The sequence below is a fragment of the Kryptolebias marmoratus genome, linkage group LG12 (assembly GCF_001649575.2).
Source record: "Kryptolebias marmoratus isolate JLee-2015 linkage group LG12, ASM164957v2, whole genome shotgun sequence".
NCBI classification, from domain to species: domain Eukaryota; kingdom Metazoa; phylum Chordata; class Actinopteri; order Cyprinodontiformes; family Rivulidae; genus Kryptolebias; species Kryptolebias marmoratus.
The window spans coordinates 13,557,330-13,578,595 of NC_051441.1; the positions used below are offsets into that span (position 1 = coordinate 13,557,330).

At 42.8% G+C, this 21,266-nt stretch overlaps 3 protein-coding genes across 5 annotated transcripts in view; 2 read left to right on the forward strand and 1 right to left on the reverse strand.

The window, feature by feature from the left end:
• The window catches only part of mapk8ip3 (mitogen-activated protein kinase 8 interacting protein 3), a gene marked incomplete in the record, with an annotated part of 1,049,817 nt that overhangs the window by 988,099 nt on the left and 40,452 nt on the right, over nucleotides 1-21,266 (forward strand).
• On the forward strand, nucleotides 6-4,109 carry dhrs7b (dehydrogenase/reductase (SDR family) member 7B). 2 transcript variants are annotated; one of them, XM_025008569.2, is made up of 7 exons: nucleotides 6-112; nucleotides 369-544; nucleotides 651-769; nucleotides 875-1,088; nucleotides 1,938-2,030; nucleotides 2,136-2,288; nucleotides 2,850-4,109. In XM_025008569.2, the coding sequence occupies exons 2-7, from the start codon at nucleotides 391-393 to the stop codon at nucleotides 3,053-3,055; spliced, it is 939 nt and encodes a 312-aa protein (XP_024864337.1). In that variant the 5' UTR covers nucleotides 6-112; nucleotides 369-390; the 3' UTR covers nucleotides 3,056-4,109. The 2 variants fall into 2 exon arrangements, with proteins under 2 accessions (XP_024864337.1, XP_017283646.1); XM_017428157.3 differs by having other exon boundaries at nucleotides 878-1,088.
• On the reverse strand, nucleotides 4,862-20,805 carry cramp1 (cramped chromatin regulator homolog 1). Of its 2 annotated transcripts, none has more exons than XM_037978659.1 (20): nucleotides 20,676-20,805; nucleotides 18,469-18,872; nucleotides 16,693-16,889; nucleotides 16,424-16,577; nucleotides 15,840-15,923; nucleotides 15,605-15,653; nucleotides 15,338-15,423; nucleotides 14,487-14,610; nucleotides 13,490-13,571; nucleotides 12,364-13,299; nucleotides 11,436-11,613; nucleotides 11,178-11,350; nucleotides 11,020-11,088; nucleotides 10,816-10,897; nucleotides 10,496-10,606; nucleotides 9,729-9,886; nucleotides 9,303-9,489; nucleotides 8,496-8,645; nucleotides 8,037-8,182; nucleotides 4,862-7,410 (listed from the first exon to the last, which is right to left on the reverse strand). In XM_037978659.1, the coding sequence occupies exons 2-20, from the start codon at nucleotides 18,869-18,871 to the stop codon at nucleotides 7,297-7,299; spliced, it is 3,483 nt and encodes a 1,160-aa protein (XP_037834587.1). In that variant the 5' UTR covers nucleotide 18,872; nucleotides 20,676-20,805; the 3' UTR covers nucleotides 4,862-7,296. The 2 variants fall into 2 exon arrangements, with proteins under 2 accessions (XP_037834587.1, XP_017283644.1); XM_017428155.3 differs by lacking the exon at nucleotides 20,676-20,805 and adding an exon at nucleotides 19,281-19,438.

Consider the following 21,266-nt stretch of genomic DNA (forward strand, 5'->3'; position numbering starts at 1 on the left):
GGCAGTTTGTCGAAGGACACAAGTGGAACGGAAAGTCCGTCCAGCCAAACCGGAACTACTCGTTTTCACCGATACACACTCTGCTTCATTGTACCTTTGGACAACAACTCGGGTCAGGCCTTTTTTTACTTAACTTTATACACAAACAACACTTTTATAAGTTATAACTTATTTTTTTATATGCACGCCAGACGATAGGTAACGTTAGCATTAGCATCATTAGCCGTGAGTGTATCTTTGACGGCATGTTGGCACGAACAACAGTGCAAATCCTGTATTTGCAAAGTTAGAAATAAGCTATAAAGTCATATTGAGGAAAGTAAAAAAGGATCATTATCAATATTAATGTAACCTGGGTTTGTGTGCAGCCAGGTGGAGTGGTTGTCAGCCATGGAGCGTGTTGTGGGAGGAGGGGCGCTCCCATTTATTTTAACAGGTGTGGGAGTCCTGCTGCTGTACAGGATCTTTGTCCGCCTCAGACAGGGAGCTTCTGTCCAAGGTGCAGTTGTGGTCATCACAGGAGCCAGCTCTGGTCTTGGGAAAGGTCAGCCTACTTTCTGGATTTCCTATCAGATGAGTAGCTGGTACTTAGACAATGCACAGGCTTGTATAATAAAAGTAGTCTTTTTTGTTGTTGTTTTGGGTTGTAGAGTGTGCACGAGTCTTCCACGCTGCAGGTGCTCGGCTTGTCCTGTGTGGAAGAGATGCAGCCCGCCTGCAACAGGTGGTCCAGGAACTTGCAGCGCGTCCAACAGGCTCCCAGCAGCAGGCATGTAAACGTGTAAACATGCACACACGGTCAAGATGCACTCAGAAGCTGTGGTCTTTGTGATTTAATAAAATCAGAAAATAACTACCCTTTTTTTATTTCCAGCAGATGTTCACTCCCAGCACTGTTGTCTTCGACCTGGCTAAAGCAGACATGGTGGACAGAGCTGCAGAGGAGATCCTGAAGTGTTACGGACAAGTAGACGTCCTCATTAATAATGCTGGAATCAGTTACCGTGGCAACATACTGGACACCCACATTTCAGTGCAGAGAGACGTAATGGAAACAAATTACTTTGGGCCCATTGCTCTTACTCAAGGTTAGACCATGTGGATTGTCTTAATTAGGGGTGTCAAATTTAGTTTTATAAACGTCCAAAAATAAAAAGTTGAGGGTCAAACTCAAAGACATAAATATGACATATTTTTCAGATGTCTTCTTTTGGGGTATTCATGCTAAAATATGAGCTTAATGTTTGTCAAAGCATCTTATTTAGAAGCCAAAACTAATATCATTTACTAGTTTAAAATAAAAGATGGCAAAAATATTAATTTCTTCTGCTTTTCTGATCAGCAGTTCTTGATTTTTATTTCTAGTCAAAATATAGGGTGTCTAAAAAAGGTTTACATCATTTTGTAGTCTAATAACATAACCAATTCTTGCTCGAATTATCTCAAGTATTAACAAAATGTGTAAAAAGTAACAAAGTTTAATCTTCAGTTTTGTTTTCAGGGTAAAGAATGACTTTCAGTAAAAATAAAAAGGGCATTTTATGTGTTAGAATATGCCTGAACACAGTTAAACAAGAGCGTGTAGTTTTGAGAAAATTCAAGAAAAAAGCACCAAGTGGAGAGCAGATTTTTACATGATGCAGAGAAACGTCCCAACATGCTGCAGCGAGTTATCAGGAGCTGGACTGCAGAAGTTGTGAAATCGGTTATAAAATCTACATCTCTCTGAACCTCTTGTTCGAATTTGGATAAATAAATTTTTGCTCAGATATTCACATTTCAAACGATGTCAATTCTTCTGGGACACTGTATTTTACAACAAGCCATCAGAATAACTAAAAATAAATCCTTTAATGAAAATCCAGTGTGCAGAACCAAGTGTTTAAATCAAAATTTCATTACTTGTCATTTGTTTCTCTTTCTTTTCCGCCTCTCAGCCCTCCTGCCTTCGATGGTTCAGCGGCGCAGCGGCCACATCGTTGTCATTAGCAGCATCCAGGGAAAGATCGCCATTCCCTACAGATCTGCTTGTAAGTTGTCTTTGCTCGACTCGACACGCGTGCGAGTCGTTCTTTTCCCTTTGCCGGGTAAAATGTAAGTAAAGCTTGACGAGTGCTCGTCTTCCACGTAATCAGACGCAGCATCTAAGCACGCCATTCAGGCCTACTTTGACTGCCTGCGAGCGGAGGTGGAGTGCTTCAGGATCCCGGTGACCGTCGTCAGCCCGGGGTACATCCAGACCAACCTGTCGCTGAATGCCGTCACTGCAGACGGCTCCACGTATGGAGGTGAGACCGATATAGGAAGCACACCAAGAAGGAAAAATCGCTGTGAAGATTAAATTGTCCAATTTTGGGAAAAGTTGCCAAATTAATGACTCAGTTCAACTCTTCCACACTGAAGCCTTTCATCAGTCTGGGTAATTCTGCTTTTATTAAATGAAGTGCATCCTGGGCGCAATGAAAGTTACCCTGGGCCAAATAAATGTATTGGATATAATTGAGCAGGGGCGAACTTGATTGTGTCCAAAAAGCCGTAGATCTGCAACATTTGTTTTTTGGAGATTGTGCTGCTGAAGCTGTGGTCATACTTCTTTTTGTTATTTTCTTAAGTTTTCTTCTTAAATGAGAATATTGCTTTTTAAAGCCTTTTCTGGTTTGGATGCTGAGCTGTTATGTTTTCTGCTGATTCCTCAGATAATTATCAGCTGCAATTACGCTTAACTGTGACAGCAGCAAGGTTGCTTACATGGGAAAGCAGCTGAATGAGCAAAGTTAAAATAATTTATACCAATTATAACTTCCTTGTATTTGTAATGACAGGGCGTGTCTGTTTCTTATTGCCTTCAGTTATGGATAAATCCACAGCGACGGGTTGGGACCCCAGAGATGTGGCTCACGCGGTCTTAAAGGCGGTCCGTCGGAGAAGTAAAGACGTGGTTTTGGCTGGACCTCTGCCCTCTGTGGCCATCTACCTCCGCACACTGTGGCCGGCGCTCTTCTTCAAAATCATGGCGTCTCGCGCTCGCAAAGAGCGAAAACCGAAAACCGAGTGACTCGGCGGCAGGTGAGGATTGAGTCCAGACCGACTCGGACCAAATCAGGGACGGTGAGGCCAAAACAGATTTAAAAGGTGGAGAGACTGAGCTCTTTGCTGCAGCATGAAACAATAACAGAACAGGATTTATTCTTAGTGACGATTATTTTAAGACCTGATCAGGTGAACCAGACTGTTGTTCGGCTGTTACTGGAAGAAATTTGACCCAAATGTGAACAAGGAATGTTGATTTATATTTAATTTATAAACACCACAGTATACTGTGGTCCATCTGGGAAATAAGAGAACGCACTGAACTGTAATGCAGGTTTCTTTTTTTGTAGTTTTGGCAGAAGATTTAGCCAAAGTTGCTAAAGTTAGGCTCTGTGTTTACATTGTTTCTTTTTTTCAGCACTGTGGCACCAGCTGACATAATGTTTCTGGGACAAGTTGTTTTTTTTTTGTCATTCAATGAAAAGGAAACACTGCTTATCTCTGTGCAGAAACTGCAGCTGTTTTTTCTTTTTTTTTTTTGGTTTTAGTTTCCTGTCTTGACTCAACATTAAATTTTTCAGCCTGGATGAGCAATATCACAACTCCCCTATATCCTGTACAGTTCTGTCGACTTTGTGTAATAAGTCACTGAGATGCTTTGAAAAACAGATTTACTACAGAAATATTACAGTACCTCCAAAGGGAAAACACATCCAGCTGCTTCTTCCACTAAATAAAATTCATCCAAAGCCATAAAAATCGCTTAAAGCATAATAAAGACAACACGACTCATTAGGTGTGATATAAATTCTGCATATAAAAACTATAATTTAATATGTTATGAGATTAAAGTTTTACAATTAATTGACATCTGTTGGTGTTTTTTACATGTTAGGGCTACAGAAAAGGGCCAAACATTTTACAGAACATAACATAGTTAGACCCTCTTTAATAAAATGTCATATCTCATCATATCTGTCAGAATAATAATAGAAGTAGCGAACGTAAAACATTTGACCAGATTGTTGGAGATTTATTTGTGACTTATTTCCTCTAATAAAGGCAGAGATCTTTATTTACTTTAGTCTTTGTACTCTGATGACTTATAACAGGACTACGTGCCGTACCGCTCCGGTTTCCCTCTCAGCTGTGTTTAAAATGTTTCATTTCCTGGTGGATTTTAGAGGAAGGTCGCTCCGAGTGGCTGGAAGTTCAAACTCATCAGTTTGTTTTGTTAGTATACTTCTGTCATTTCATTCAAGTATTTACATAAAACCTGAAACCAGCCTCTCTTTTCTGGTTATGAGTATAAATATTAATTTCTGTGTCATCTATGGTCAAAGCCACAAAGAGCCTCCAGGCTGCTGACCTCTGATTTAGTTAATTTCAAAAGGTGTTTTATTTCACTTTCACTAAAGCATTGTCAGGGACAAACATAAAATCAAAATATCTCAAAAGTTGTCATCTTTTTTTTCTTTTAACCAAATTTCTCTTTGACAGTCATCTCTCGTAGCTCAACCACACCGACAGATCTACGATATGATCGTTTAAACAATTCAAAATGTGCCACAAATATCTGCGTTTTAATTATTTGTGTCATTTTGTTGAGACACACTGACCTGCTCTGAACCGGACAGACATTACCTTCTAACAGAGGATGTTTTAAATCACAGCAGCTTTAAATTAAAATGCTCTGGCAAAGTTTTTAATGTCTTTAACAAAATTAAACTTAAACGATTAAACCTGAAGCTGCCATGAGTGTCCTTAAGAGCACAACTCTGGGAAATTTGAACATTTTTTACCACAAAAATACACAACAAGCAGTGGTTTGTTTTTTAAACTATCTTTATACACTGAATTAAAAACACTTTTTACAAAACTGAAACCTTAAAATTGTCGTTTTCTTTTTAGCCGTCACCTCAATATTAAGTTAAACAGAAAACACTTTGAGAAATGCTTACAATAAATAGTCCAAATATCCATTTACATTATGTTACAAAAAGCGCACGGAATATTGGAATTGGCATTTGTACAAATAAATCCTTCTACAGGAAAAAAAAAACAAAAGATAAATCCTGCAAGTCTCATCCTCACAAACACTCTAGTGTCAAAGCTTTGTTGATGCTTTTCACAAATCAATAAACATCCCAGCAGCTCTGAGGAGCCAAAGCTCCAAAAGTGTTTGGGCGGAAAACAGAAAAAAACTTTTTAAAATCCTATTTATGGAGCGATGACTTGAGCTGTACTGCAGTTTACACTCAGATGTTCACAGTAATACAGACTGATGATAATCCAGCTGCATGTTTGTATTTATAAGACATTACTGGTGCAAAACTGCATGAAACAAAGAAAATAAAACCCTCAGTGGGCCAGTTTACCACTAATCTTATGTCAAAGAGTGACGAGTTGTTTTAAGGCCAATTATGCTGATGTTCATAGTGTCGTTTTCTTACAATTTAGTATTAGTCAAAAGGAAATGACTGGCATAGAATTTGTTTAAAATCAAGATTTACAAAAAAAAAAAAGGAGAAATTAAATTAAGCAGAGTCAACTATGGCTTTAGTGTTTGATTCTTTTACATTCTGACGGCTCATTTAGAGCATAAACTACTGCTTTTACCACCCAGTACAAATTCAGTTTCTGTCTGTCGATGAGAAACAAATACATGGCTGACAGCACATGAAATCCATGAAATCAGGACTGCAAGACGGACGCGAGAGTCGAGGCAAATCAGCTCGACTGTCAGAGCCGTAACAGCGCGGCGCACGATTTTTCAGTGTTTTTGATTTGAAGTTCTTGTGTCTGTGTATCATCTATGATGAAAAAAAACACTAAATCTGTAGCATTCCCCACCAAAGGTCTGCCGCATTAATTTGTAATAAACGAGTAAGATCAGCAGTCATGTTTTTGTTGCCAACAATTACGAGCCGTTTGTTTACATTCGAACACCGAGGCAGTCACTTTGGATGGTCTTGGCGGATATTGAGTCGGTTAAATGATCCCCGGATCTGAACGGAGTCGGAGACGTCAGGCGGAACGAGAAAAGGTGAAGTTCTTCTTCTAAAGGCTGCGAGGACCAGAGTCGACAGAAACGGAGTCACTTAGGAGGAGGAAATCAAGCGGTGGAGAGTGTTAAATCACATGTATCGAGCCGAGGTGTTCTCAGCTCTAACAGGAGAATTTCAGTAACTGATCGCTAACTTGAGCTTGGAAACAAAGGCGAGGAATAATTGTTGTTTCGAACGCAATTTAATGAGTTTGAGCCACACTAATGATGTAGAAATTATGTTAGAAGCATAAAAATTCAATTCAAAAACATTGAAAAACACGTTTTCTGACAGCTATAATGGCTTAAAGGTCAATCAGTTTCTGAGAAAGTATCAAATCTCGAACCGAAACCGATGAGGTTCTTAAAAAAACAAAAAATGGGACCAAAGATAAACCCCTGGGGGGTGCCGTTTTGTGTGAGAACCAGCTGCAGAACTGTGAAAAAAATACTTTCTTTTAACACCTTTTATGCAAACAGAATCACCGTGGACATTTTAACAAATAATAATAAAAACGACTTGTGAGGTGAAAAATCTGCTCATTCTTCAAGAGTAAAATCTAAAAATAAAAAACACGTGAAGTGAATCAGCAAGATGGTTCCAATCAAGCACTGTTAAAAAAAACAGAAGAGATGAGGAGCAAAAAGAGGTGAAGAGCGGATGAGTTAAAAAACACCAGGATAGATTTTATTTCTTCTTACCCAGCTGCTTTGTGCTCCACTTTTTGCAGCTCAACTGTAATAAGTACCTCAACACATTCCACCTCTTCTTTCTTCACTGCTAATGGTAAAAAAAATTACAAAAGAATAAATAAAATCACACTTCAGGTGAGGTGTGATTTGCACATTTTGCTGGATTCATACATTTCCTGGGTCCATTTAAAGGAGTGGGATTGAAACAAACGGAGCAGGACGAGACGCACGACAAAGAAATGATGAAAATATGTTTGTTCAGATATGGCATAGTATTCTTCTAGTACAAGAGGCTGTGTTTAACAAACACGTTCATTTATCTAAAGTGTTTTTAAGGAGCATTTTTACCTTGTAGGAAAGTTCGGTGAACGCAGCTTAAGGTTCACCGTCATTATTGCACTTATACAAACGAGGATGGCTTTCAGGAGGGCTGGACAGTCCGAGCCAACGTCCCCGGAGGAGAGGGATCTTCCTCTCCTCTCGCACCGCGACCCTCCCAGAGTCGTCCAGATGGCTGTGGCTCGTCCTCAGGGAGGCGGGATGGAGGGCTCAGTCACGGCCAGCTCCTGCGCCAGGTCGTTGAAGCGAGCGATGTAGTCCACGCTGCTCTCGCTCATCATGCAGGCAAGCTGAGAGTCCATCTGCAACCGAGACGGGACAAAGAGTGTTTTATTTTTTAAAGTAAACAACACTTTCGGTGATAGAGCAAGATAAGATGTGTCGCTCATTCACTTATCTGTTTTAACTACAAGGCTGCAGTCTTTGAGACGAGCTTAAACTTTTAATTTCACACAATTCTGAATAAAATTAGTAAAAAAAAAAAAAAGCTTCATTACAAACTTTTACGTGACACAGCACGAGAGCCTTTTCTCATTTCTTTAATCTTTATTCTGATCACTCTGCCCTGCTGCCTGCCACACAGAAATCCTCAAAACATTTCGAAGATGTTCTCAGTTCCTAAAATAAACCTCGAGGGAAGAAGAAGCCTTCTGGAAGAATAGATGGGCGTATCTTTTTGAGAAGTGCTTGTGACGTCAAAAGAGGAAGTGACATGCCAACCCCTGACTTTAAATTGAACCTAAAATCATTTGTATGTCTAAAAACTGCAACAAAAAAAGGTTATACCTTGAATTTTACTAATATATATTGCGGCTGAGGTTGGTTTAAACATCACCCTGTTTGTTAGGAGAGACTGAGGCCAGAGGAGAAGAGTTACAGGAGCTCAAACTGTGAAGTGAGGGGAAAATAAAAAAACAAAAAAACTTACTTCTGCTACGTCAGGAAGGCCACGGGACTGAAAGGAGTCATGGGAGTTGCAGTCCAAGAGGCTCGGGCCGAGCAAAGCTGTGCCGCTGGAGGGGCCAGAGGGGGTTAGGGTGGTCCGCCTGCCCTTATCAGGAGAGACCATGCTGGCTGGAAAAGGTTAAAGAAATGACAAAATAAATGAACAGGAAAACTGAGCAGCAGGGACAGAACAGAAGGAGAAAGGAAACACGGTCCTGTTTGTGCGTCGGCAGGTTAAAAGCAGAGTTTCTGTGACGACATCGACAATAAAACAAACATCTGAAAGCACAGTTTTGTTTTAGATGAACTATGATAGAGTTCCACCCAAACTAAATACCATTGGGAAGGAAAAGCAGCCAAATATGAGACGTTAAGTACATATTTTTTTATACTTCTGGGTGGAAAAAAAATTTTTTTTGACCGCAACAACAAAACAACTTACAGAGGAGACATCCCAGGGTGGAGTCGGATGAGTCGCTGGGGTACCACTGGGGGTCGTGGCTGGGCGAGGGGATCCACCCTCTGGACGGGCTGACGGACGGAGACGAGGCCAACAGCTTGGACGGGTCGCCGGTTTGGACCGGTTGGTCACCTGCGGCAAAGCAGGCGAACGAGTCAGAGTCTGACGAGTTTTAACGTCCATTTTCATAAATACGTTTATTTCATTTAGATTTTTAGAAGCGGGAAATAATTTGTGACCTGGCAAAGACAGACGGCAGCTCAAAACAGCATTAGTTACAACACACACAAGATAAATAAACACATTTAATTATTACAAAAGAAAACAAAAACACCTAAACTAAAAAGGCATCAAACTAGATAATTATTAAGTCATACAGCAGTCTTATAGAACAGTGGTAACCTTTTCTTTATGCAGATTGTCTAAAAATAGTTTAAAGACACCAGTTCCCAATTATTCAGGTGGTTTTGAGGTTAATCCAAATTTAAGAGGCAGCACATTTCTCTGCCTTTCCTCCCTAACTCAGTACAGGCTCCTCACATAGTTAAAATGAACTAAAGCAGAAAAAAAAAATCACTTCTTATACAGTTTTTAGAGGATAAAGATCTGCAGATAGAAAGGGAGAAGACCAAGAGTAGTTTGATCAAACAGCTGTGTGTTTGAGTCTACATGAGGATAAATCGAACCATTTAATTTGGGATTACATCCAGGAAGAGCTGAAGTTTCTCAAGGCATCGTCTGAAAATACATTTTCACCTTTTCAGTTAGAAAGTGCTAAAGGACGCCTACCATAGTGCGTCGAGTTGATGGCAAGCTCAATTAGGGAGTCGCTGATGTGCGTTTGAGGTTCTCCGGGGGCGAGAGCCTCCTCGGGGGGGCCCGGCAGCGAGATGTCGAGCAGCGAGGCGACACTGGGAGGGGACAGGAGCGAGTCCCCGCCGCCACTCGCCTCGGGAGACGGTGGAGGTAGACCATTCTGTGGAAACCACAACGCTGTGATTCAGCAGGCTGAGTACACCGTGTTTCTGACGGGTTCAAAAGCTCATTAGGAGTAATTTCGCTGAAGCATAACAGTGTTTCATAAAAAAAAGGACAGACATTTCTGCTGTGATAAATACTGCAGGAGGCATCAGGTCTCAAAATGTTCAGCTGATGAAGACGATGAGTGTGAAGCAAAGTTGAGTGAGAGTGTGTGTGTGTGTGTGCTCTCCTGACCTCTGGGACATTTTGCTGGAGCAGCTGGGTGTCTGGTGCAGCGTCGACAATGGGCGCCGCTGCGAGCAGAGCGCCGCCGTCGACACCAGGAGGCTCCAGCTCCCGACAGGGGCTGCCGGGGATGATGCCCGCAGACTTGGCTGCCAGGTCAATGGCACCTGAAAGAGTATGGACAAGTCAGAAAAACACAGGGGGAGGGGGGAGGTTGTCACATCTCCTCTTTCAGACGAGTAAAGTGTATCACTGGTAACTGAAATTAGTTTGTCTAGAGGGAAATCACTACTTCTGACCCAGTTTAGCAATTAAACCCGGTAAGAATGATTCTGAAAATGAAAGCAGGCTCCACTGGGAAATGAAAGAAATCAATGTTGGGACAAATGTTCTTTTTTTTAATTAAATCATTAAATAGCAATATTGTGCACTGCAAATAATTAAGAGAAGAAATCAACAATTGTTCGTAGATTATTGTCTTATCAAAAAATACTATTTCACTGCTGTCTGATGAGTTCATATGAGGAGAAAAGATTGAACAGGACAGTAAATTAGATAGTTATTTAAGAGAATTTAAGAGTTTTCTTTTTTTCTTGAGCGTGTTGTACATTTAGTGTGAAAGGAATAGTCTCAGAAGGCATACTACTGTTTGTGTGCTCTTGTTGGAAGAGCAAAATAAAAAGGTTATGCTAATATTTGATTTAAACGGTATGAGCTTCCAGCACAACTTTGCCGCGTTTTATTAAAATTATATTAAAGCGTAAAAGCAGCCGTACTGGAGAGCTGGCTGGGTACTGCAGAGCTGGACGCTGGAGGTGAAGTTTTGGCCGCGGGAGGGCGGGAGGAGGGAGCCAGGCGAGTCTGGATTGGCCGGAAAGATCCAGTTCCTGAGAGAGGAAACAGGAAGTGAGTGAGCAAGCAATTAAAGCCATGGTTGAGAAAGAGGAAATCACGTTTTAGATACATGGTTTTACCAGCAAAGCGCCTTACCGACACGAGCACAAATATAAGTCGGTTCAGGCAACAACTTTAAAGAACTGAAACGCAGCATTTTGATGATAAGATGTTTTACTGCAGGGCTAAGTTTCATCAGTACCTGTAGCAGAGGAGTTGGAGAGGATGGAGAAGGAGCAGACATGTTGAGGAGTGTCTCCTGTAGTCCTGGGAAGCAGTGTTCGCTGTGGACGAACGCACGGCCAAAGCAGATAAATATTTTAGCACACCACTGCAGGCATCGTTTTACACATCTGTACAGATCAACAGAGACGGTGCCTCCAGGATTAACCTCCTTCAGTCCTACCTGAACTACAAGAGGTTTTCGAAGTTGTCTGTTCCGAGGCTTTCTCTGTCTGGAGAGGAAAAGATCTGACTGCGTTGCAGAAAAAAGAAAAGATTTGAGCGCACAGCGTCTGTATTATTTTAGTCTTCAAACTCTCTTGTGTCAAGACTCTTTCTTACACTGATGGAGTCCAGCTGCTGCCTGAAGGCGAGCTGGGCTTCCTTGTTCGGGGAGAACATGCGGTTGTGCCGCGAGCTGTTGGGGGGTAGTGTGGTGGGCACTGCGAACAGGCTGCCTTCCGAGTCGCCGCTCGCAGTCGACCCCAGCAGAGAACGAGGGAGGTTGCGCCCGCCTGAGGAGAGGAGGAGCGGGTATCGCGTTGGTGACGCCACATCTGCAGCAGCTTGGAAATATGCACAGGAATGCACGAGACCTACCTGAGGCTGCAGAGTTCAGCGTGTGGATCCTGGTCACCCGGACCGGAGCTTGTTGCCGACCACAGCTCGGGCTGCGGACACCTGCGATCGGACCCTTTCCTGGAGGAGTGAGGGCCTGGCTCTGCTCCTCCTGATGGCTCTTCAGTGGCGATGTGGCTGTGGAGCAGACCTCAGCAGCCTGTGGGCAAAAGAACACACACACCATCCACTTTTTACTGTTGATTGTCAACTCATTTTTGCTTACTTTTATGTCTAAGGAAGAAAATATATATTGCATTTCTGTATTTTATGAAGTCTTTAGAGTTTACTATTAAATATGTCAATATGACAATTTGAAAAAGACATCAACTATATGAAAAAAAGGAAATTAATGTTGACATTCAAATCTATTATACATGTACTATTTCCTTAAAACATGCTCACAAGAAGCAACTTCTAAAGGACCACAGAGCAAAACAATCATCCATTTTCTACTGTTAATCTAATCTGTTTAAAAGTCCTGACATATTTCTACATCTGCCTCATGTTGGTACTTTGCACGGATAAACAAATGCACGTCTTCCTGTTGCACCGTGTTGCAATCAGCTGTCCTTCTTAAATATTTATGGAAAAAGTCTGAGGCGGGGGCGACTCTCGTGTCGGCGCAGTTACGGATCTTTATGCTTTGTTTGGAAAAGAATAAATTCATGGTGGACAGAAAAAAACATATGTAGTGGAGTGAAACTAAGAGTTGAAAATAGTGCAGCTTCATTTTGTTTGTTGCTACTTTAGTCTGAGTTTTCAAGCTTGACCATCTTTGTAGTGAAGGATTAGGATGAAGGAGTCTGACCTGAAACAACCGTACTCAAAATGTCTTTACAGGAATTTTAAAAACTAAAATGTCTGGAAACTTACAACAGATATAACAGACATAAAAGTGATTGCTTACCAGAGGTTTAGGGTTGACCTCAGTGGAAATCAGCTTCAGCAGGCAGCGCAACACTCGGTTGGTCCTGTCAGGCTTGGGCTGTACGACCACAGCTTGTCCGTTTTCTTGGTTGCTGACAGGAACTGCAGCTGGCTGCCACTCATACTCCAGCTGCAGCTTGCCTGGCTTCCCAAACATCAGGTAGAGCTCAGCCAGGGTCACGTTCTCCCCATCACGGGCGCTCCACCCCTCCTCTCTGATATGCTCCACAGTCCGTTCTTTCGCCGGCGGCGCAGAGCCTTGCGACGAGCTCTCTTCGGAGCTCGTAACCGAAGGCTTTGCTGGAGGGGTCTGGGCAGATTCCGGGGACGAGGTCCCGTTGTTCTGCTCCTCCTTGCACTGCTCCAAGGAGCTCTCCGCACCACTACACAACTTCTCAGCGCTCCTGTTCACCGCCGACACGCTGCCGGGCTCCACATCGGCGCACGTCTTGCCAGTCTCTGATGCTCCCAACCCATTTCCCTCTTCGCAAGGGGCTGCGGTCTGCTGAGAGGCAACACAAAGAGACAGCGGCCTCTTCTCGTCTACCTTTCCAGAACTGTCAGGCGATGGTTCAGAATTAGAGGGCTCGGTCCGATGAGCATCAGCTAATACAGCCGTGGAGGCATTAGCTACAGCAGAGCTTCCCCGTCCAGATTTGCTGCCACCTCGGGGAGGTGGTGCTGTGTGGATGCCCAGGATCTGGGCTGCCGGTAGTTCCTTGGCACTGGGTCGGTTCTTGCCACTCTCTAGCCAGTGTACAGTGCAGGAGGCCTTGGAGTGAACCACCCGTGCCACACCAGGCAGTGTCGTCAAGGTGCTGTTCTCAGATGGGAAAAGAAAGAGCTCCTCTTGCTGAACTTTGCTGGGAGAGGCCGTGCTTCCCTCGAGAGCCTCCCTCTCTATGATACTCATGAGCTGCAACATCGGTGTTAAAGAAAACAAACATTATGTTGTTCCTAAGCACATCACAAACACAACTGCTTTGATTTACATACCACACATTTAGCAAAAAACTTCCACAATCTTACCAAACATGGCATTCAGGGCTTGGCTACTGAAACCTTGAAGAAAAATCGTGCAAACCATGACGTGTCTGAAAGGATACAATTCTCTGGTCTTGGTAAGCCCACTTCTGCTTCAGATATTCGATGAGGTTGGAGACTTTCCTGTGTAGCTCCACCACCATTCTGTGTTGGAAAAGACGAGACAAAACTTTGACTTTCTCAACTGCTGTGTTAGGATTTGAAGAACGCAATTTAATCTCACAATAACTGAAGTTTTATAGTCTTTCCCTAACACACACACACACACTGCTTGGTCCAAACATAAGATTGATAAGACGCTCCAATCTGAAAAGTACTGCTACTGTGAGTTATTTCACTCTTGCTAATGAAGACAGTGGCTCATCAGTCCTGAATCTGAATTAGAGACATTTCAAGTTGTGGAAAATTGTTAAAACTGCGGAAAGCCACGATGGTGGTCCGACAAGCAAACAAAATGACAAAGAGAACACCAAAATGACTAAAACTGTCTTATGTACTGTCCTAGGCGTAGTGCCTTGGTGCTGAAATTAAGACAAAAATGTGGTCAGTAGGACATCTTCATCTTCACTTGTTTGACAAAAAGTATCTGACACTGTTAAGAGCAGCGGACGCATCCGTCACACCTACGGTATGAATCTGTGGGGACTTTGTACGGTGATTTGACGCTCCCACAATCAACATAAAATATTGGCGAACAATTAAGATGATACTACAGTGAAAACGAGTAATAATTAAAGCTAAAGATGGTCTAAAGAAATAGTGACTTATGTGGCAGGACTAGGTATTAAGATTAAAATTTTGAGAATAATCTGTGCTTTTAAAAGCTTTAAACTGTTAATAATAAACGTATAGTTTATAATAAACTTATTACTGCTGACCACTTCAAAGCAAAGTTTATTTTATGTGGAGTTGTGTCACTTTCTGAAACACAGCAGATTTGAATACAAGACCAGCTTTTAACTGAAAAACTTTTTAATTTTTCATATACTTTACCTCTCAGAATAACAAGCACGGCACAATGTGCCACAATGGGAACGTTAGCTGATCGGGACGTTTTACCTGAGGCGAGGATTGTGCGCCAGGCTCTGAACACGGGCCCAAGAGTGGTTACTGCGGGGGTGGAGCTCCACCGCCACCTTCAGGGGCAGACGCACCGGCTTCTGGTCTTCTTCATCGCTCACTCCTGCAGGAATATGAAGACACACCGTAAGTCAAAGAGAGCCTCAAACTTCAGTTCTCTTCATAGGCAAGAGAGCAGGTAGATAAAAAAGTCAGACTTTATAAAAATAGAAATTCCACTATAACGCCACTAAACACATCACACTGTTGTGCTTCTAGATATGTTATCAGTCGGAACAATTAAGGTTATATAATATAATATTTTTATAATAAAACAAGACTGAAATATAAGTGTGACATGTAAAAAAAAAAGAGTCCGACGTGACGACTATACAGTCTCATAAAACAGTCAGTGTCTGCTGACTGAACAGTAAAACTTTCCCTCTCCCTCCATTTTGTTTCAAATCCTTTGCACTGGATGCTGCGTCACAACAGCCCCGATTTTGCACAAGCTGGTAAAAATGGTCTTTGAACCAGCAATAAGTTATAGACGGCAGATTCTTGTTTCTATTTTTAAATTGCACAAATTGTTTCGCTAAGATGTGCAAAATGGGTGTTACTGAAGAGGAAGATTGATGACAGCTGGCCAGAACAGTCCGTTCGGCTCTGCTTCGCTTTCCACTTATAGTTACTGTGGAAACACGGCCTGGCCCACACGCTACAATTGTTTTTGCCAAAATCCTGCCCCCACAGACCCCGTGTCTCACCATTTATGTTTATTTGTGTGTTTTTTCGGGCCGAGACGCTGATCGGTTTTGTTTTAAGCGGGGTTTGTATATGCGGATGCTCACCATCTGGATCGCAGAGTTTCTTCAGTGCACGGCACATGGGTGCTTTAATTCGCAGGTTCCTCCCTTTGGAGCGCACAGTGGTGGCCCTGAAGAAACAGGCAATATTGTAAAACAAATCCTTTCAACTGCCAGTCCATAAAAATCACAGGTTTACTTATTTATGTTCCTGCTACTGATCCTGTTTTTCTTTTTTTTTTTTTTGCTTATCACAGATTTTTTTTCCCTTGTCACACCAAAAATAGGAGCTTATTTTTGGTACGGACTTACCCTTGCTGGATGAGTTCATTCAGCTTTGCCACGTTCTTCTCATCCATTACTGTCAAAGACAAAACACAAAGCCAGAGAGACGGTTATGTCATTGTCCCTTAAGGACAATTGTCACTTACAACAGGTTTAATCACATCCCTGGTGTCTCAATCAAACAGAACAAAAAAAAGAGAGAACTCCCAAGCAAGATACCTTACGAAGACACGCATTTAAACTTGTAACGGCCTTCACTTACGTCCTCCAACTTTTTTGCGAAGCTCAGCGTAGCAGATAAGGCCGTACAGCTCCTGAGAAGATTTCTTCAACACGCGAGAGTAAACTGAAAAGGAAAAAAGGAGGCAGGAGTCAGGGGCAGGCAGGAGCTCTGTGTACGCTGCATAAAGATAACAGGACAGTAGCATGAAAAGCTTCAGGCTGGGAAATGGGTTTAGCCTTATCCAATTTAACTTTTTTAACAAAACACCACATAAACATGCGTGTAGGATCTGTTGAAAAAGAGATTCCGAGATAGAAATCTGAGATGGGTTGGTATGTGATAAACAGACTCGTGGTTGCTTGATTAACACATCTTATCTGTTATAAAACAAACCCAAAATGGAGCCGCTAACAACAAACTAATAGATCGAAACTGGATGAGTAGATCATGACCCTGAGAGAAAAACATCTGACTTGCAGTTCTATTCATCCACACTCGGTGAATAATCCAAACTAAAGTTTAACACGGGGCACACGCGAGCGCTGGTGGGTAAATCAAACAGCCGACCTTTAACTTTCGTCGACACCCATTAAGTTTCATGACAGTATTGAAAAGCTGCTCACCGTTGGCGAAGTCGATGTGTTTGGAGATCTTGTGCCAGGTGCGGTAGTAAAAATGCCGGACCTGCTCTTTGTTCTTCACCATGTTGGCCGGCTTTCCTCTCTTTTTGTACTTCATTGCAATGTTGTTCTGGATTGCCTCGAAATCCTTCCCATGCTGAAAGCGAAAGTAACAAAAAGAAGAAGAAGCGTTCATAAGATCCTTTTTTTTTTTTTTTTTTTTTGTGGAAAAGCGCTGCTTTTGTTCGCTTTAAGCCAGCTGCACGTTTCACCTCGTAGAGCCCCTCGAAGAAGCTGTTTTTGTCCTCAGCGCTCCAAGACTCCCACTGCCGACGGGCTCTCTTCTGGTTCCCGGTTTGCTCCTCCTTCTCGGCAGACCCTTGGCTCTTGGATGACTTCGAGACCCCTCCTGTGGAGACGGCCACAGACTGTCCCACAGCCCCATGAGAGGAGGAACCGTTCTCTGCCCCTGTGTTATCCAGAAACAGCGGGACGCAAATTCAGGAAGAATTCAGGTGTGGGGAAAAAAAATGCACAAAACCACCGGCTGCCTTTACAGAGCACAACCTGCAGAGCTCCCCTCTCTGTGGTTCAGCTCTGGCAGGAAAAGCAATCAGTGCCTACAGCCAGGTCCACAGCAAACTGATCCAAAACCAGCCCAAGAATTAATGCATATACTCAGGGAGTTGCTGTTACACCATTAAGATGTATTTAAGGCTTAAAAGAGTGTTTATTTTTTAAAGTGATTGTGGCTCACAGGAGGCAAACTAGGTGGGTCTCCTTAGAAGTAGGTGTGAACCATTTTAGCATCATGTCAGCGTACGTGGAGCTATTTTGGTCAAGCTGTCAGAACGATCTAAATTAATTTAGTAAAACAACTAGTCACTTTCTTTTTGCCAATAACATAAAAAATACACCAGTCAGACTTGTCAGAGCACACTAAATTTGTCGCACTCCAAACATTTATTTCTGTCTAATCAAAGGCCAATCCATTTATAGCCATGTTCAAAAAAGAAAAAGCCGCAGCTGAGCCAAAATAAACCATTAAGAACATTTTTTTTTTCTTCCCCCTTCTGTGAGCTGGTGCCCAAATAAAATTTTCTCCAGCTAGAAAGACACGGTTTTTTGACTGGCGGCATCTCAGTAACAGGATTTCGAGCGAACAGATGGCACGCCGCTATAAGTTTTCACACATACTGGATGTTTGTGCTCTTGTCCCACCCCGGGCCCTACTTATCTGTGTGCTTTCTGACTGGTGGAACCGAAACCTGGAGGATGAGGTCTCATTTGCATGGGATCCACATGCAGACAGCGTCTCTGGGTTGTGTCGAACGCTAAGAAAAGTGGATGTTACCATCTCTGCTCCCTGGTTTAGCCAGTATTCTAGGTTACGGCAGTTGTTAAAGCAAATAAGTCCTCAAATTAAATATCCATACGGGAACTGGCTCTGCAGCTCTTTGGCCTAACATTTGATCACTGGTGCTTTTGTTGGTGAGAAAGTAAAATATCATGATACACACCATGATGAGCTGAGCAGGGGTACCCGATTCTGGTCCTGGAGGGCCAACACCCTGCGTGTTTAAGTTGTTTCTCTGCTTTGAAACACCTGATCTGAACGACTGAGTGATGAACAGGCTGTTCTGATCAACTTGAAGACCTGTCGAAGAGCAGGGAAACGACTAAAACACGTAGGGCAGCGTCCCTCCAGGACCAGGATTGGGGACACCTGCTCTAGAGTGATGTCACTTTTCTGTCCCTGCTGGGATGAGCAGTGCCCCTGTGACCGAGGCACAGTTTAAGCATCATCCTAAGAGAAATGTAAAGTTCTGGCTTCTTCTACTTTTCACAGGATGATCTTGCAACTTGGGCTGAAGCTGGGAGAGTTAAAAAAAAACCCAGTTAAGTGTCCCAGGAATAAAAAGCAACAAGGGGGACTCAAGATAAACAAACTACACACAAAGTGACGCTGTTAGAAGTGAGAGTGGACCCCCCCCTGATGTGTATCCCACCTCTGCCCACTCCTCTGTGGGTCTGCTCAGCCTCTGTACCTTTCGATTTTGCCCCGCCGTGTCCATTGATGGTCGAGCCGACTGAATCCTTCCGTATCCGCTTGCTCGGAGGTCGGACGCTCGATCGGAGAAAATGATGCTGGTCGTGACACGGAGGGGCGGGTTCCGTGGAGGTGTTCTGCTGCTCCTGCTGCTGCTGCTGGTGGTGGTGGGGGTTCGAGCCCAGCCCGGCTCGGTTCGGCGGAGAGCCAGGGAGAACCGGGGCAGAACCGGAGCCGAGACCCGTGGCTGATGGATTAAGTATTTCCACTCGCTCGTCTCCCTTTGTACTGCGCTCCTCGCTCGCCTGCTCTCCGCTCTCCTCCTCGTCGCAGCCTTCGGGCTTTCTGGACGGATTCCGCCTCCCGTCGACACCGATCCCCTCCCTGGAGCCCGGTGTCATGCTGCCAAGACACATTCGTTTAGGGGGGGGGAAATTGTCAAGTTAGGAGCAAAGCTGCGAGTGAAATGAACTTCCAAAAGACGACGTTTACAGTCTCTCAACATGGCCGCCGCTGTTTGTTTCAAATCCCCTCTTCGGTCCCGTCAAAACAACACCGAATACATCAATTTAACTCACTGGAACACGTCAAATTCAACACCCGAAACTGTTCAAAACACCGGCGGCCGTGCTTCGCCCTAAGCAATTAGTCCGTGGCGAGCAGAAAACGCACACAAAAACACGCCGATAATTTAAACTGGATTCAAAAGCGAGCGCTTTTCGGTTTAGCGCCCTGCAGAAACGACGACGATGAGCTCTCGCTGCATTCGACCTCCAAGCAAAAAAGTGTTTGTTTCGCACACGCTTTTACCCATTGTCGAGCTCTTCGGAGGTGGGCGACGTCTTCTTTCTCTTCACCATGAGTCCTGCCGCTTCGACGGGGAACCTCTGGGCAAATCGAGCATAATAGAAGCCGAAGCCGAGCTCTCTGCGCTCTCTGCCCTCTCCTCGCTCCAGCTTCGACTGAGCTGAACTCTGCGCAGCTCGACTGTTTTCTGTCGGCTACAACATTACTCAATGCCTCATTTTTTTTCTTTTTTTTATTTACTACCACAAATAAAACTATAAAGCCACATTCGCAAATATAAAACATTCACTACCCGCAGCGAGGGGGGTAAAATGATAAACTTCCAGCCAGATGAGTTCATTTGAATCGGTAGGTATAGATAGTTATATTGACCCAAATATACTTTCTACGTCACCACCGCCATCAGAAATTATCTCTAATGTCAATTATTTCACACACATCAAATGCAATTGTAAAGCTGTGAGAAAGCACTACACTAGTTAACTTGTTTTTATTTTTTACAATAAACTAATAGGACCAGGCTGTGTTATAAGAAGACATAAGACTACGACTATTACATTTGTATAACACTGATATAGTGAATAAAAAACACAGTTGTCTTCTACTATATGCGGTCTAATGTTATCCTAGTATATAGTTACTTATTAATCTCCAGAGTAAGGAAGTGATGGCAACAGGAAAATGAATAAATGCTTCTAAAATTAAAACACAAGTAGAGTCAAAATGGTCAGGGAAACATCGATTTTAATCTAAACTAGAAAACATCTAAAAGCTCCTGACTTGTGTCGTCCTAAAGCTAACTCTTATGAAAACTATATGTATAAGATTTAACTTGGATAAGAAGCTGTGAGAGTCTGAAACCAACTTTTATAAAAAGCTGTGTGTTAAACTGAGCACTCCATTATCTCCTTAAAAGACTGTAATGTTAACAGACACGTGAAGCATAAAAACACAATGTTTTCTGCTTTAACAAGCTGTTTCAAGGGTAGTGTGACGTTAATCTACAATATAACACACACACACATGACACTTTTCTTCCGAATTATGTTACTTTTCACTCATTAAATGTTACTGTTCGAGCAGCTTTGCTATGCCAATGTTTTCACCACAGGTTTGGCATTATATTACAAAGTCAGGAAAGCTTAAGAAGTGCCAGCGTGGGATACATATTTGCTCGCAGCTGGTATTTACTTATAGTCATAAATGAAGAATTTCCTCCGTGCATCTTAACGTTGTGTGCCTACTAGCATGGGTGCTAGTGTTGCTTAGCTAACATTAGCGATCAGACAACGAAAGCGTTTCAAATAATAAAAACACTCCTTACAATATAAATGCTGTTTTATACAGATCGTTAAAATGTTTTGAATACGGGTAACACCAACGGAGTATGAAAATTACCTGAAGTAGAAGTTTTCCAGTAGTATTCCCAGTCGAGAGGCGAACTAGCATTGCTAACTGACTGTAGCCTAGTACCGCTGACAGCTCCCAAGGATCGATTGTCCCACGCGCATTGGCACGCCCACTACAACTCAAAAACAAAGTCAGGGATTGGTCCAAAATACTATGGGGCGGTTACAAAAAACGTGACTGACAGGACGATTCACCAATTGCTGGTCAAAAAGACTCACAAAGAAACCAATTGTCATTCTCTTCCTGTCATGCCTTGTAATTTTTTTTAGAACTTTAAAAACGCAAACCCTTACAAGTCCTTAGCATTACCGCCTTCTCTGTTTAGTAATTAAACAAAAAATTTGAATGAATTTATCTCCAAAACGAAAGTAAATGGTGGAAAGTTAGTAACCCGCCCAGAAAATGATTAACGTTCGGAAGTGGAATTTAGAAGGTGCGTTTGAATTATCCATGAGCGTATCCTTGGAAGAAAAAAAATCTGCAGCGAAACGCCGTTACTCACGGTCGAGGATACAGTTTACTCGATTTAGAATAAAGCTGGTTTAAGTTTGGAAAAGTCAGTTTCAATTTTTGTGTTTA

Bases quoted from the DNA above. Each gene is read 5' to 3' on its own strand.
- dhrs7b (XM_025008569.2), top strand. From the start codon at position 391: ATGGAGCGTGTTGTGGGAGGAGGGGCGCTCCCATTTATTTTAACAGGT. The intron at 1,089-1,937 runs GTTAGACCATGT...TCCGCCTCTCAG, and splicing joins GCCCATTGCTCTTACTCAAG to CCCTCCTGCCTTCGATGGTT. The intron at 2,289-2,849 runs GTGAGACCGATA...TATTGCCTTCAG, and splicing joins AGACGGCTCCACGTATGGAG to TTATGGATAAATCCACAGCG.
- cramp1 (XM_017428155.3), bottom strand. From the start codon at position 19,330: ATGGTGAAGAGAAAGAAGACGTCGCCCACCTCCGAAGAGCTCGACAAT. The intron at 15,424-15,604 runs GTAAGTCCGTAC...CTGTTTCTTCAG, and splicing joins AATGAACTCATCCAGCAAGG to GGCCACCACTGTGCGCTCCA. The intron at 10,898-11,019 runs GTAGGACTGAAG...GTTCGTCCACAG, and splicing joins GAAAACCTCTTGTAGTTCAG to CGAACACTGCTTCCCAGGAC.